This window comes from Salvia splendens, chromosome 18 (genome assembly GCF_004379255.2).
Source record: "Salvia splendens isolate huo1 chromosome 18, SspV2, whole genome shotgun sequence".
Taxonomy (NCBI): Eukaryota; Viridiplantae; Streptophyta; class Magnoliopsida; order Lamiales; family Lamiaceae; genus Salvia; species Salvia splendens.
In genome coordinates this window covers 3,237,945-3,251,779 of record NC_056049.1, presented here as the reverse complement: position 1 = coordinate 3,251,779, position 13,835 = coordinate 3,237,945, and the positions used below count along the sequence as shown (strand labels likewise).

Below are 13,835 nucleotides of genomic sequence, written 5' to 3'. Positions count from 1 at the left end.
GATATATAAAACCCACTCTTACAAAAATGGAGGCTTGACAATTGATATGTAATTTTGAGTAACAACATATATTTTGACTTTTGTTCTAAAAATTGAAACATGAGTTCCTGATGTTATTATCTAACTGGTGATATTTTTAAATAATAATTACAAGCGATCGGATGAAATCGACCAGTATCATTCGATTTGCAAGTACACCCAATAAGTAACGGTATGAAATGAATCGTTAGTCTCATTTTTTTTAGTGTTAAAATTTAGCACGAATATATAAGAAATAGCAATAGGGAGAATTTCATTGTCCCCTCAACTCTGTTAAAATCTAAGAAGGTAGGTGTAAATGCCATTAAATGAACTAGACTTTTCCTGGTTTGGAATTCGGTTCACTTCCAAAGGGAGAATTTCTTTGGGAGAATTGGAAGAAACACTCTTGTTTCTCCATTCCTCCTCTCCAGAAATGTATTCATGGCGTCGCAGCAGAGTGTTCATAATTGCCTCGATCCTCATATACCTTTCATCCTTAGCTACAGCCCAAACTCCCTTTAAATGCACCAGCAATGGAAATTACACAGCCAACAGCACCTACAGCAACAATCTCGACGCCTTACTCCGCTCTCTCTCCTCCAACATGACCGATTTCGGCTTCCGCCGCGCCTCCGTCGGCCAGGCCCCAGACACCGTCAACGGCTTCGCCCTCTGCAGAGCCGATCAAACCCTCCAGCTCTGCCGCAGTTGCGTCGATTCTGCCGCGCGAGAGGTGCGCCAGTCCTGCCCCAACGAGAGGCAGGGCGCGATTTGGTACGAATTCTGCACCCTGCGCTACTCCAACGACCCCATATACCAAACGCAGACGGCGGATCCCACGTATATGTTGCGAAACACGCAAAATGTCTCGGATGGAGATCGGTTCAGGGCGGATAGGACGGCGCTGGTTGATCAACTCGCGGCGCAGGCGGCTAACGGCACACAGCTCAAGGTCGGCGTAGGGAGTCGGAATTTCTCCGATTTGGCGATTTATGCTCTGGTGCAGTGTACTCCAGATTTCTCACGAGAAGAGTGCCAGAGATGCTTGAGCGGGGCTTCAAAAGGTTACCAGAGTTATCTTTCGCAGGGGTTAAGAGCTCTAAACCTCAATTGCAATATTCGCTATGAGCTTTCTACCTTCTACAATGAAACTCGGCTGAGAGAATTGAGGGTGGCAATTGTAGCTCCGGCACCTCCGCCGACCTCGCCGCCTGGTAATTCTGCTATCTCGAAGAAAATCCCCAAATTGATTTTAGGAATTCGAATCCTAAGATGAACCTGTGGTTAGTCCTTGAAGATTTGTTATAATTTGCAAAATATGAAATTGAGATTTGAATTTTGAATCAGAATATGCTGCCGGAAAACTCAACAACTACCTACAAATTCCGTTCTGTTTCTTTTTGTTTTCATTTTCTTGTACATCTTCTAATGAAGAACTGCAAATTAGTAGCTATAATACATGAAGGTTAAAAAACCTTTTCTTATAACTGCAGGAACCAATGGTACTGATACAATACCAGGAAAGAAAGATGATAACACTACAAAAGTTATCATCATCATTGTTGTCCCAGTTGCGGTGGCTCTGATAGTTGTTGCTTTTGCCATCGTCTTCGTTATAAGAAGAAGAAGGAAGCAGAATAAGGCATATGATGCCGCCGAGAGTAAGATTGTTTCTACTTTTAGATATCTATATGCATCATAATGTGTAAATAACCCCACTTGGAAAAGAAGATCATACAACAAAAATCAAATAAAATCAACTGATGAGCATGAGCATGCTCTATCCAATTGTTTTTTTACCTTCGGGATTTGTCAACCTTTGATGTGATATATCTGATTCATCTTGTAAACGAACATTCTTTTTACGTTGCCTTCGTCCTTTAGAAGCCATAACTGCATATATTACCGCAATAAAATAAGCATAGAAAACTTTTAGGATTGAACGATTAGAATACTGAAATGAAATGGAGGACTATAGTTGTCGCCTTATTGAGTCTCTACAAATTTCATATGCGAATTGAACGATTCAAAAATTCAATTACACAACAAAATGTAGAGAATTCAAAAGAAGTGACATAACAATCTGTAAATAGGGCAAGGATGATAAAAATACAAGAACACTCTGAACACTCCTCACCTTTTCCGAGTAATCTGAAGCTTCTACTATAATTTTTTCAGCCGTGAAGGTGTAGAGACAAGACGAGACAGAGATAGGGTTTAAGGAACTGTAGGCGACGTGATAAAATATTGATTAAGTACCGCCACTATTTCTAATTCTATTTTAGTGGGAAAACTGCCACCACTATTTTTTATTATTTCCCGCACTTTTTAAATTCTCTATTCCTTCAACAAATGAGTACTTAGATGTTAATATTTGACGGATTGCCACTTTCTAATTCCTATGTAGTAATATTTTAGTGGGAAAATTGCCGCCACTTTTAAAATTTTCCACTCTTTCAACATATTAGGGCTTAAATGTATTACTACTATATATAATAATTGACGAATTGCCACTATTTCTAATGCCAATGTAATATTTTATTAATTGTGTCATGCAGTTTTTAAATTTTCTATTCTTTCATCAGATTAGTGCTTCAGCCTTCACTGTACTATTATAATAATTGACTAATATACATATTATTATTATTATCACTAATTTATAATTACATAAACTTTGATTCGGTTTTTTCATTTCCAAATTTTAAATGAATAAAACACATCAGATAAATTAATAATATAAATAATGCAATTAATTGTTAGAGTATTAACATCAAAATAAATTTATATACAATAAAACAAATAAATTCTACTTTATTTATTTTTGTAATTTCTACTCAATTTATTTTTGTCAATTATCTTTTGAATAAGTTGTTTTAATTAATTTCTTCAATAATTAAACTTCATTAGTAATTTGAAATTTTCATTTTAGAATCATGTTTAAGTATTTGCATATAACAACTTCCGTGAGTTATAATAGGAGCAAATCACCATTATTGTACTTGATAGAAGTGCGAGTATAGGACTGTTGAACTGACATTTAACTCTAGTGTAATATCAGTGTATGATATAAATGTGAAGAAAGATCAATGTATTGTTTGAGTATATATTCTCACAGTTTTAATAAAATGTGACTAATTTAATGTGATAACATGCCATTTTTTTAGTAGTGTATTGGACTCAAATGTTTGTTCATAATTTCTTGAAGATGTCGACGGGATTAGCACAGTCGAGTCTCTGCAGTATCCTTTCAGCACAATCAAAGCCGCAACAAATGATTTCTCTAATCATAATAAGTTGGGTCAAGGTGGATTTGGAACAGTTTACAAGGTAGATATAGAGGTATATAATTGATTAGAGCAAATTCGAAAACTAAACACACATATTTTGTTGGGTCATAATTTCAGGGGGAACTTCCAATTGGTCAAGAAATTGCCGTGAAAAGATTGTCGAAGGATTCCGGGCAAGGCGACATCGAATTTAAGAATGAGGTCTTGTTATTGGCTAAACTCCAACATAGGAATTTGGTTAGACTATTAGGTTTCTCCTTAGAAGGAATGGAGAAGCTGTTGGTATATGAGTTTGTTCAAAATTCAAGCTTGGATAACTTCATATTTGGTACTAACATTTATTCTTAAATTTACTTACACGCAGCATAATATGTGAACATAGATACTCTTAACTCATTTGCAATTGGACATGTAGACTTAGTCAGACATTCACATTTGGATTGGGATACACGTTACAAGATCATAGGAGGTATTGCGAGGGGAATCCTCTACTTGCACGAAGATTCTCGTCTCAAAATCATCCACCGTGATTTAAAGGCCAGTAATATACTTCTAGACAGTGAGATGAGACCCAAGATTGCTGACTTTGGTATGGCAAGGTTGTTTAGACAAGATGAAACGCAAGGAAATACAAGCCGTGTTGTCGGAACATAGTAAGTTACACAGCTTACACACATTCTTTTAGTTACAAAAAACACTAAAATCTGTAAACTGCAGCGGTTATATGCCACCAGAGTACCTAAATTACGGCCAGTTCTCAGTCAAGTCCGACGTCTATAGCTTTGGAGTATTAGTCCTTGAAATCATTAGCGGCCGCAGAAATAATGGCATTCGAAGTGGGGATGGCAGCGTAGGGAACCTTATAAGCTTCGTAAGTATTTAAGTAAATAACCTTGTGGACCACTTAATTATATTTACTGATTGAAAAAGGGAAATTAATTTTGCAGGCATGGAGAAGTTGGCAAGAAGGAAGAGGTGGAGAAGTGGTGGATCCATTTTTGAGGAGTGGTTCGGGTTCGCCAAATGAGATGTTGAGATGTATCCATATTGGACTGTTGTGTGTTCAGGAAGATGCAACTGATAGGCCAACGATGGCCTCAGTGGTGCTTATGTTGAGTAGCTTCTCCGTAACCTTAGACTTACCTTCGGAGCCAGCGTTTTACGCTGCCAATGGTTATCGTTCGGATGCGCCACTGATTCACAACTCCGACTCCACAAACTCTCACCCCATGTCTTCTTCTCAGCCATCGCAGGAGTCTCGACGTTCCTCGCAAAATGATGCCTGCCTCCATTACTGACCTATATCCACGCTAACTCCCTCACCCAAACAATGTTTTTGTTTTTCTTCTTTGCCAATTGTAATGTTAGTTTGTGCAGTACAATTTTCATTGGTATTTTTAAACTCTTTTATTAAAGTACCAATATGATCAATTTTTATTCCCAGGTAATGTAAGACCATGAACAACGGTGGAATAAGGCATACAGTCCAGTGTGAATGGGCATGCAGTTTCATGCAATTCGTTGATTTAGCCTCTTGCAGCGCACGTCCCTTTCAGCCAATAGCATGGTGCGTGCATCGCGCATATTCGCTAATTTATCCGAAAAAAATTACTCCATATAACTAACTCTTTTTCATTTTATTTTTTTCATCTGATCCCACCCTAAATATTGCCATTCACGCTCAAAATATCTTCTTTAAATTTCTTCTCGTTATTACTAATAGACAAATAGTGTATATTTAATTTCCTTTTCATTGTGGATTCCCGTCTGCTGAGGGAAACTTTGAATTTATTTCTTAGCACATTCGTAGGTTGCATCAATACAAAATGACGCATCTTTCGATGAGGCCAAAACGAATCGGAAAAAAAAAAGACTTTTTCTTTTTTATTGATCGTGTCATTCATTTTGACTATTTTAATAGTATTCAAAACTGTAGTTTGTAATGACATTTGCATAATATCTCCTCTGTCCTTATTAACTCCAGTCTCATTCATCCAGTCCACGCCCAAGTCAAGGCCGTGTTTCACACTTAATATTGTCTAATTACTTAAATTCAAATTCTAAAGTAATAATTATTCATGTTAATCACACCATATTGCAAAAACAACTTATCAAGTTTTTGGATAATCTTGAATACGGAATGTTAATTAATATAATAAAATACCATTAATTATATTGACTGCGATATATTAAGAGATTTTTCGAATCAATAAATGAGTTTTTATGATAAAAAACTAAAAGAAGATATGCTTGTAGAAAATAAAAAATACACTGTAGAATCTATGGTTTAAAAGTAGCGTTTCCATGGGGAAAAAGAAAATGCATACTTAATTTTTAGTTTTTGATAATTATTGTTTGAAAAGTCATATTTACAAACAATAATTATAGTCTTATTAAATTTATGAAACTACAATATTGTTGTTTTAGCATTGACGTATACTTAAAATTATAAAGGCATTTCATATTTTCTAGATGGTCGGAGATAGGTGTGTTAAATGAGTGGGCCCTGGGCCCTGGGCCCAGTTTTGGCCTTGGCATATGACTTTACCGTTGGATTTGGTTGGGTATTTAAATTTACGTAGACCCGTTTCAAAATTTACTTCTCAATTCAGAAGATACAGAGTAATTTAACAAAAAGAAACATTCAACGAAATTGTTTTTAAAATATTTTTATAAAATATCCTGAAAATTGATACATAAAAGCCACGTGTATTGTCGTTTTTATTAATTAAATCGAAATAGATAAAAAAAAACTATCAAATTATGGTTTTAGATGAAAATGTCAATATAGTGTTTTGCAAACATCAACAAAATGCTTAGAGAATGTCAACACATTGCTTATGTCAACACATTGCTTTAACAATGACATTCTACATGTATTATATTGACATATTTTATATACTATGTGACATTTGCTGCTGTTAAAAAATGAAATTTTTTTAAATTTTTTCAAATTTTGACATCGGAACATATGCAAGGGAGATATCTTTAGAATCCTTATGAAATTATCTTTATTTGATATATGTTGTGCGAAAAATAATTTAAATCGAGAAAGTTATATGCGTTTTAAAGTTATGTGATATTTTTCAAAAGTTAGTTACAACTAATTTATTGTAAATTGACCTTAATATCCTTATTGACGTTATTTATTGATCGTATTAACATTTCGGGGCTGATGATCTAAGCCCTTGATTTGAATATCTAAGGGTTATTTTTTAATTGTAGTTAGCAATATAACACTCCCCTCGGCCATCTGTTGGGAATTGAGATTGCTAGTCCCGACTTATAAAATAATATTATCGTAACATATAAATGATACGAAAAATATAAGGTCTTCGACACACTAAATGCAACATAGAATTAGGTATATGTTGAATTAAAATTCAATATACGAGTAAAGTCCAAGTCAAAAGGCAGCCCCCTTTTTCTTATTATTAACTCGCCTCCCGCAACGCGTCACGCGGGTGGCTCGTAACTCGTCACGCCGGGTCGAGACGGCGGAGAGACGCATTGCAGAGTCCCGTCTCGTCCCCAGCCCGCCGGACGCCTGTCCCACCGAGACGGATGGTGACTCGTCTCGCCACGCGCCCGAGCGACGTGGCGCGCTCCGGCGCCATGCGTGACGCCCACTCCCCGGCCCGCGAGTGGGCTTCGTCACGCTGACGCAATAAAATCATTTTTAAAAAAATCGAATATAATAAAAAAATATATAACCGAAAAACGGTAATATTACAGTTTTTCGACCGTTTTTTTCTTTTTTTTTTTATTTTCTTACTCTATAAATACTCCTAATTCATCCTCATTTCACACACAAATACACATCTATTCTTCCCAAATCATCTCCATTTCCTCTCCAATTTTCGTCTAACCTCTCATCACAAAATGTCTGGCGACGGAAACTCTGGCGGTGGCTGCTCCGGCGGGTTTGACATCAATGCGTTCGGCGACTGGGGGGCATGTACAATGTTCTGGGTGGTGGTTCCGGTTCGTCGACGCCGGGCACCCAGGGTTCGTCGACTCCGGCGGGGTACCAACCACCCCATTTTGATGTGGATGCATACGCACGTCCTTCCGCACCGAGGTATTCGCAGGGATTATCCCAGATTCGGGAAGATTATCCGGTTGAACCCACTCCGGAAGGAGGCCGAGGCGGTGGAAGCTCCAAGGTGGAGGCGGAGACGGACGAGGAGAAGGATCTATGTCGGCATCCGTACAGCCCCAAGGAAACGCTGGCTGTATACAACGCCTGGATCAGCGTCCCGTACGATCCCATCGTCGGGAATCAACAATCCTGGAAGTGCTTCTGGGAAAAGGTCACCGATGCCTACCACGAGATTAAGCCGAGGGGGTCCCGCCGCCGTACATTTAAGATGCTCCGCGCTCACTTTGACCTAGTCGACAGAGAGGTCAAAAAATTATGCGCTATCTACAAGAGTGAAGCGGCTCATGTCGACTTTGCGAGTCTACTTCGACGACACCAGCAAACAATTCAAACATGTCGACGTTGGGGAGGTCGTCAAAGACGAGGAAATGTGGGTCGGCGGTGTCCGGTCCAGCTCAGGCTCGACCTCGAAGCTCACGAAGCACACGACGGGTGGTCAATACTCGTCTAGTGGGGCGGTTCGGGCAGCGCCGCACAAGAGGTTGCCTCGCAGGAGGTTGAGGGCACGACAGACGAAGCCGGGGGGTCCTCCCGTGAGCGTCGTCGGCCGCAAGGGAGAAATTCGGCGAAGGTGACTAGAGGGAGGAGGGGCCGAGGCGAATCAGCCTGGCGGGCTCAGGCTCGGGGGCACCCTCGAACTCCCTAATGTCCATGTACATGACCGTCACAATGGCGGACACTTCCCGCATGACGTCTCCCCAATACCAAGCCTATCTTGCCGGAATTGAGTTTATGTCAAGACAACTTGGTATTCCGCATTCAGGTAGTGCACCGCCACCGCCCTCGGGGGATGATTCGTCGGCGGAGTAGTTTTTATAATTAGTTTTAAATTGAATTTTAAATTATGTCTTTTTTTTCCACGAATTTAATTATGTATTTTTTTAGGATTTTAAGTTGTATTTTTATTTTATTTAATGAAGTGTGTTTTTTACTAATTGAATTTGTTGGAAATATAAATAAAAATGAAAATGAATGAATAGTATTTTAAGAGATGGTTAAGAGACCGATAAGAGATGAATGGTTGCAGGTTTTGTCCCTTAGTTAAGAAATGGAGTAAAAAGTACAGTGAGACCCATGAATAGTAATTTGAGAGACGGTTAAGGAACGGATAAGAGACAGCGTTGCAGATGGCCTAATTAGTTGTGTACATTTCTACAACACTCATTCATTCCGTTTCCGTATTCAATTAGGGGTCTTTGAAACTAATTTTAATAAGTATAAAAAATGGGGAATAAAAAGATTTCTTCCGTTCCACAGTAACTTAGTTATTTCATTTTTTGCGCTCATTTAAAAAATAGTATATATAATTAAATATAGAAAGAGTAAAGTAAGAAAGAGAATAACGTAGAAAAGAGTTTTATCTATATTATTATTTTGTTTACTTTATATTTTTCTAAAATCAATTACTGCGGAGCCGAGGGAGTAGTGCACTATGTATTTCACTTACCTAATTTACTAATAAAATATAAGTGAAAAGTGTTAGTAGAATATGAGACTAACTTAATTTATTAATATAATACACGTGAAATGATTAAGTAAAATAAAATATAAGCACGTCTTAGTTACTAAGGCGTTTTCTCAATAGATCAAAATTTCGAGTTAATAGGATAGATAGGAAACCATTATTGACCCTCTTTAAATATAAAAATACTATTCCCTTCGTCTCACAATAAAGAATCACATTTTTACCATTTTTGTCCGTCCCACAATAAAAGTCATATTTCACTTTTATTATAAATGGTAAGTAATTAGGTCGCACAATCGCACATTCTACTAACTCACTTTACTCGCATTTTATTATAAAACAAATATAAAAAAGTGGGCTTCATATTCCATTAATTTTTCCAATCTACTAAACTTTATATTTCTTAAAACCGGTGCCACACTAAATATGATTTTTATTGTGGGGTGGAAGAAGGATAATTTAGTATAATAAAAGTGAAAGATGATTTTTGTTGACTATTAAACCGAAATGAGAAAATGGATGTTTTAATCATGGATAGGGAGAATATTATGTTTATCGCAATATAAATAAAAACGAGAAAAATATATACTGTGGGTAGTTGGATCGGAACCTATGCACCAATTGCACTAATACACGTTATAAAGGTGACGGCTTTCTAATGTAATTAGACCATTAATGGTAATGGCTAATTGGAACGTCGACTTTAGATTATAGTACTTTAATACTAATTGACTGCGACTCCTTTTTTAATATTTCTAGATAAATCGATTGAGATGTTAGTAACGTGGTTTTATTGACTAAGATTTCAGTGGTTTGCAAATTTATTTGGATGAAACTATAATAATAAACTTCTGATTAAGTCATCTAAATATGGGCTACTTGAAATTACGTTTGGCTAAAATATTACGATTATAACTCTAACTACCTCAGTCTCAGGCTAGGCTAGGATGTTTATGAAAATATTTACAGTCATTTTTTTCGTAACTATTTACTTATATTGAAAATTATAGCATCAAGTTTTATCCAGATTAAAACGTCTAATTCATAGTATTAAATTAAAAAATGAGTGTCATTTCTAAATTAAAATTTTAAAAACTACTACCAATATATTACCTCATATTAATACGGAGTACTTTTTTCAAATTTTCATACATATTTTATTATTAAATTAATTTGTTAATCTGATCAATCCACTGACTTTTTGGACCAACCCAATCGATCAGACTCGGACTAATTCGATTCATGCAGATCGGGTTTTCATTTATTTCGAGCTAGAACTTTGATCCTTCCAATTTTTTCGAACTATTTGTATCAACCTATCAATTTTAAGATTTTTTCATACCCTCAAGCTGACTATAAAATTGTGAGGAGAGATATATAAAACCCACTCTTACAAAAATGGAGGCTTGACAATTGATATGTAATTTTGAGTAACAACATATATTTTGACTTTTGTTCTAAAAATTGAAACATGAGTACCTGATGTTATTATCTAACTGGTGAGATATTTTTAAATAATAATCACAAAATTGACCAGTATCCTTCTACTTGCAATTACACCATTTACAGAATACTTTTTTTAACAATTAATGGAATAAATAAGTAACGATATGAAATGAATCTCATTTTTTTATTTTTAGTGTTAAAAATTTAGCTCGAATATATAAGAAATAGCAATAGGGAGAATTTCATTGTCAGCGTCCCCTCAACACTGTTAAAATCTAAGAAGGCAGGTGTGAGTGCCATTAAATGAACTAGACTTTTCCTGGTTTGGAATTCGGTTCACTTCAAAAGGGAGAATTTCTTTGGGAGAATTGGAAGAAACACTCTTGTTTCTCCATTCCTCCTCTCCAGAAATGTATTCATGGCGTCGCAGCAGAGTGTTCATAATTGCGTCCATCCTCATATACCTTTCATCCTTAGCTACAGCCCAAAATCCCTTTAAATGCACCAGCAATGGAAATTACACAGCCAACAGCACCTACAGCAACAATCTCGACGCCTTACTCAGCTCTCTCTCCTCCAACAATCACCGATTCGGCTTCCGCCGCGCCTCCGTCGGCCAGGCCCCAAACACCGTCAACGGCTTCGCCCTCTGCAAGAGCCGATCAAACCCTCCAGCTCTGCCGCAGTTGCGTCGATTCCGCCGCGCGAGAGGTGCGCCTGTCCTGCCCCAACGAGAGGCAGGGCGCGATTTGGTACGAATTCTGCACCCTGCGCTACTCCAACGACCCCATATACCAAACGCAGACGGCGGATCCCACGTATATGTTGCGAAACACGCAAAATGTCTCGGATGGAGATCGGTTCAGGGCGGATAGGACGGCGCTGGTTGATCAACTCGCGGCGCAGGCGGCTAACGGCACACAGCTCAAGGTCGGAGTAGGGAGTCGGAATTTCTCCGATTTGGCGATTTATGCTCTGGTGCAGTGTACTCCAGATTTCTCACGAGAAGAGTGCCAGAGATGCTTGAGCGAGGCTTCACAAGGTTACCAGAGTTATCTTTCGCAGGGGTTCAGAGTTCTAAACCCCAATTGCAATATTCGCTATGAGCTTTCTACTTCTACAATGAAACTCGGCTGAGAGAATTGAGGGTGGCAATTGTAGCTCCAGCACCTCCGCCGACCTCGCCGCCAGGTAATTCTGCTATCTCGAAGAAAATCCCCAAATTGATTTTAGGAATTCGAACCCTAAGATGAAGTCCTTGAAGATTTGTTATAATTTGCAAAATATGAAATTGAGATTTGAATTTTGAATCAGAATATGCTGCCGGAAAACTTAACAACTACCTACAAATTCCGTTCTGTTCTTTTTTGTTTTCATTTTCTTGTACATCTTCTAATGAAGAACTGCAAATTAGTGGCTATAATACATGAAGGTTAAAAAACTTTTTCTTATAACTGCAGGAAACAATGGTACTGATACAATACCAGGAAAGAAAGATGATAACACTACAAAAGTTATCATCATCATTTGTAATGTCCCAGTTGCGGTGGCTCTGATAGTTGCTGCTTTTGCCATCGTCTTCGTTATAAGAAGAAGAAGGAAGCAGAATAAGGCATATGATGCCGCCGAGAGTAAGATTGTTTCTACTTTTAGTCTATATGCATATCATACTTTAGTGGGGAAGCTAATCTCGATTATTTGTTCTGTTTTGTGAAAAATCAGCTGCTGACGATATCAGTACTGATCGAATCCTTCGCAATATGAGTTTAGCAGCATTAGAGCTGCCACTAATGATTTGATGATGCTAATCAAGCTGGGGCCAGGTGGATTCGGCGCTGTTTATAAGGTAAATTAATATTGTACTTCAATAAAACAGAGCATGCATAATTCTCATCTCCGTCTCAGATCAGTAATGCAGTCTATTTTGCTGCAAACGCAGGGATAACCTTCAAACTGGCGAAGAAGTAGCATCGTTAAAAAGGCTGTCCAGGATTCAGGGCAGGCAATATGGAATTAAAGAATGAGGTTTTGTTGGGTATTGCCAAGGCTCAAACATAGGAATCTGGTCAGGCTCTTAGGTTTCTCTATGGGAAGGAACCGAGAGGTGTACTAATATATGAATTTGTTCAGAATGGCAAGCCTTGACAAGTTCATATTTGGTAATCCTTTTTCTTTAGTTTTGATTGAATATCATTTTTGTTTGGTTGCGTGTTTTACTAATAGTAGGACATGGTATTGAGTTATATTGGACAAACAGATCCAGTCAAGCGTTTCCACAGTCGGGGATTGGGATAGACGCTACAAGATCATTGGGGGTATTGCAAAGGGAATTCTGTATTTGCACGAAGAATCTCGACTCAAGATCATTCATCGTGATCTCAAAGCTAGTAATGTGCTGTTAGATGGAGAAATGAACCCCAAAATTGCAGATTTTGGGATGGCAAGATTATTTAAACCAGATGAAACTCAAGGAAACACAAGCAAGATCGTCGGAACTTAGTAAGTCCAATGCTAACCATCACGCAAATTCTCTAAGCAAGTATTTCTAATCCTTCCCTTACTGAATATCCTAATCTGTATACAGTGGATATATGTCACCTGAATACGCAATGCACGGGCAATACTCCGTCAAGTCAGATGTGTTTAGTTTCGGAGTGCTGGTTCTGGAAATCGTGAGTGGTCGAAGAAATGTTTGTATCCAAAATGGGGATAATGTGGAGGACCTCTTGACTCTTGTAAGCTATACACAATTCCTCTATCAATGTTCACGCAGACTGGTTTTATTAATTGCATCTAATGGCCACACATTTGCAGACATGGAAAAACTGGCGAGAAGGGACGGCAACAAGTATGGTAGATCCTGCGCTGATGAATGGCGCTGGTTCTGTGCGCGACATGATGAGATGCATTCACATGGGACTGTTGTGTGTCCAAGAAAATCCTGCAAACAGGCCAACAATGGCTACCGTTGGTCTAATGCTCAGTAGCTCAACAATGACCCTGCCGGTACCTGCTGAGCCTGCGTTTTATATGGCTAGCCGTTATGGTCCCATGGATTCAACGAATCAGAATTCAAAAGATTCGACCTCGCTTAAGTTTGGAACGGTTGCATCTGAAGGCTCGGCATCTGTAAATGATGTTTCAGTCACCGAGCTATATCCTCGTTGATTTTGTCTTCCTGCCAAGGTTTGTGCTTTCCTCGACACAAAAATTATGCATGTAATTTTGTTATGTTTTCTCTTTTATCCGTGTATGTGAGCTAGAACGTTTGAAATAATAAAGCTGTGTAGATAATATAATGCTGTAAACAGGTAAATTCGGAGGGACTATGGTTTCAACTTCTGTAACACTAGATGTAATAGGATTATTGTTGTGTTGCATGAATTTCTATAAATACTATTTATAAAGAAATTATAGATGATTTTTGTAATAATATATGCTAATTGGGCACTCT

The 13,835-nt window shown here is 37.9% G+C and overlaps 2 protein-coding genes and 1 pseudogene across 2 annotated transcripts; all 3 read left to right on the top strand.

Annotated features, from left to right (window-relative positions):
* Positions 1-271: 271 nt before the first annotated feature.
* Positions 272-4,837, top strand: LOC121777925 (annotated as a pseudogene).
* A 6,054-nt stretch (positions 4,838-10,891) lies between these two features.
* On the top strand, positions 10,892-11,518 carry LOC121777895 (cysteine-rich receptor-like protein kinase 25). The gene has a single exon (XM_042175232.1). The coding sequence runs from the start codon at positions 10,892-10,894 to the stop codon at positions 11,516-11,518; it is 627 nt and encodes a 208-aa protein (XP_042031166.1).
* Positions 11,519-12,670: 1,152 nt separating this feature from the next.
* On the top strand, positions 12,671-13,814 carry LOC121777928 (cysteine-rich receptor-like protein kinase 8). The gene is made up of 3 exons (XM_042175262.1): positions 12,671-12,880; positions 12,966-13,116; positions 13,196-13,814. Exons 1-3 carry the CDS (start codon positions 12,792-12,794, stop codon positions 13,547-13,549), a joined length of 594 nt encoding a protein of 197 aa, XP_042031196.1. The 5' UTR covers positions 12,671-12,791; the 3' UTR covers positions 13,550-13,814.
* Positions 13,815-13,835: the final 21 nt, after the last annotated feature.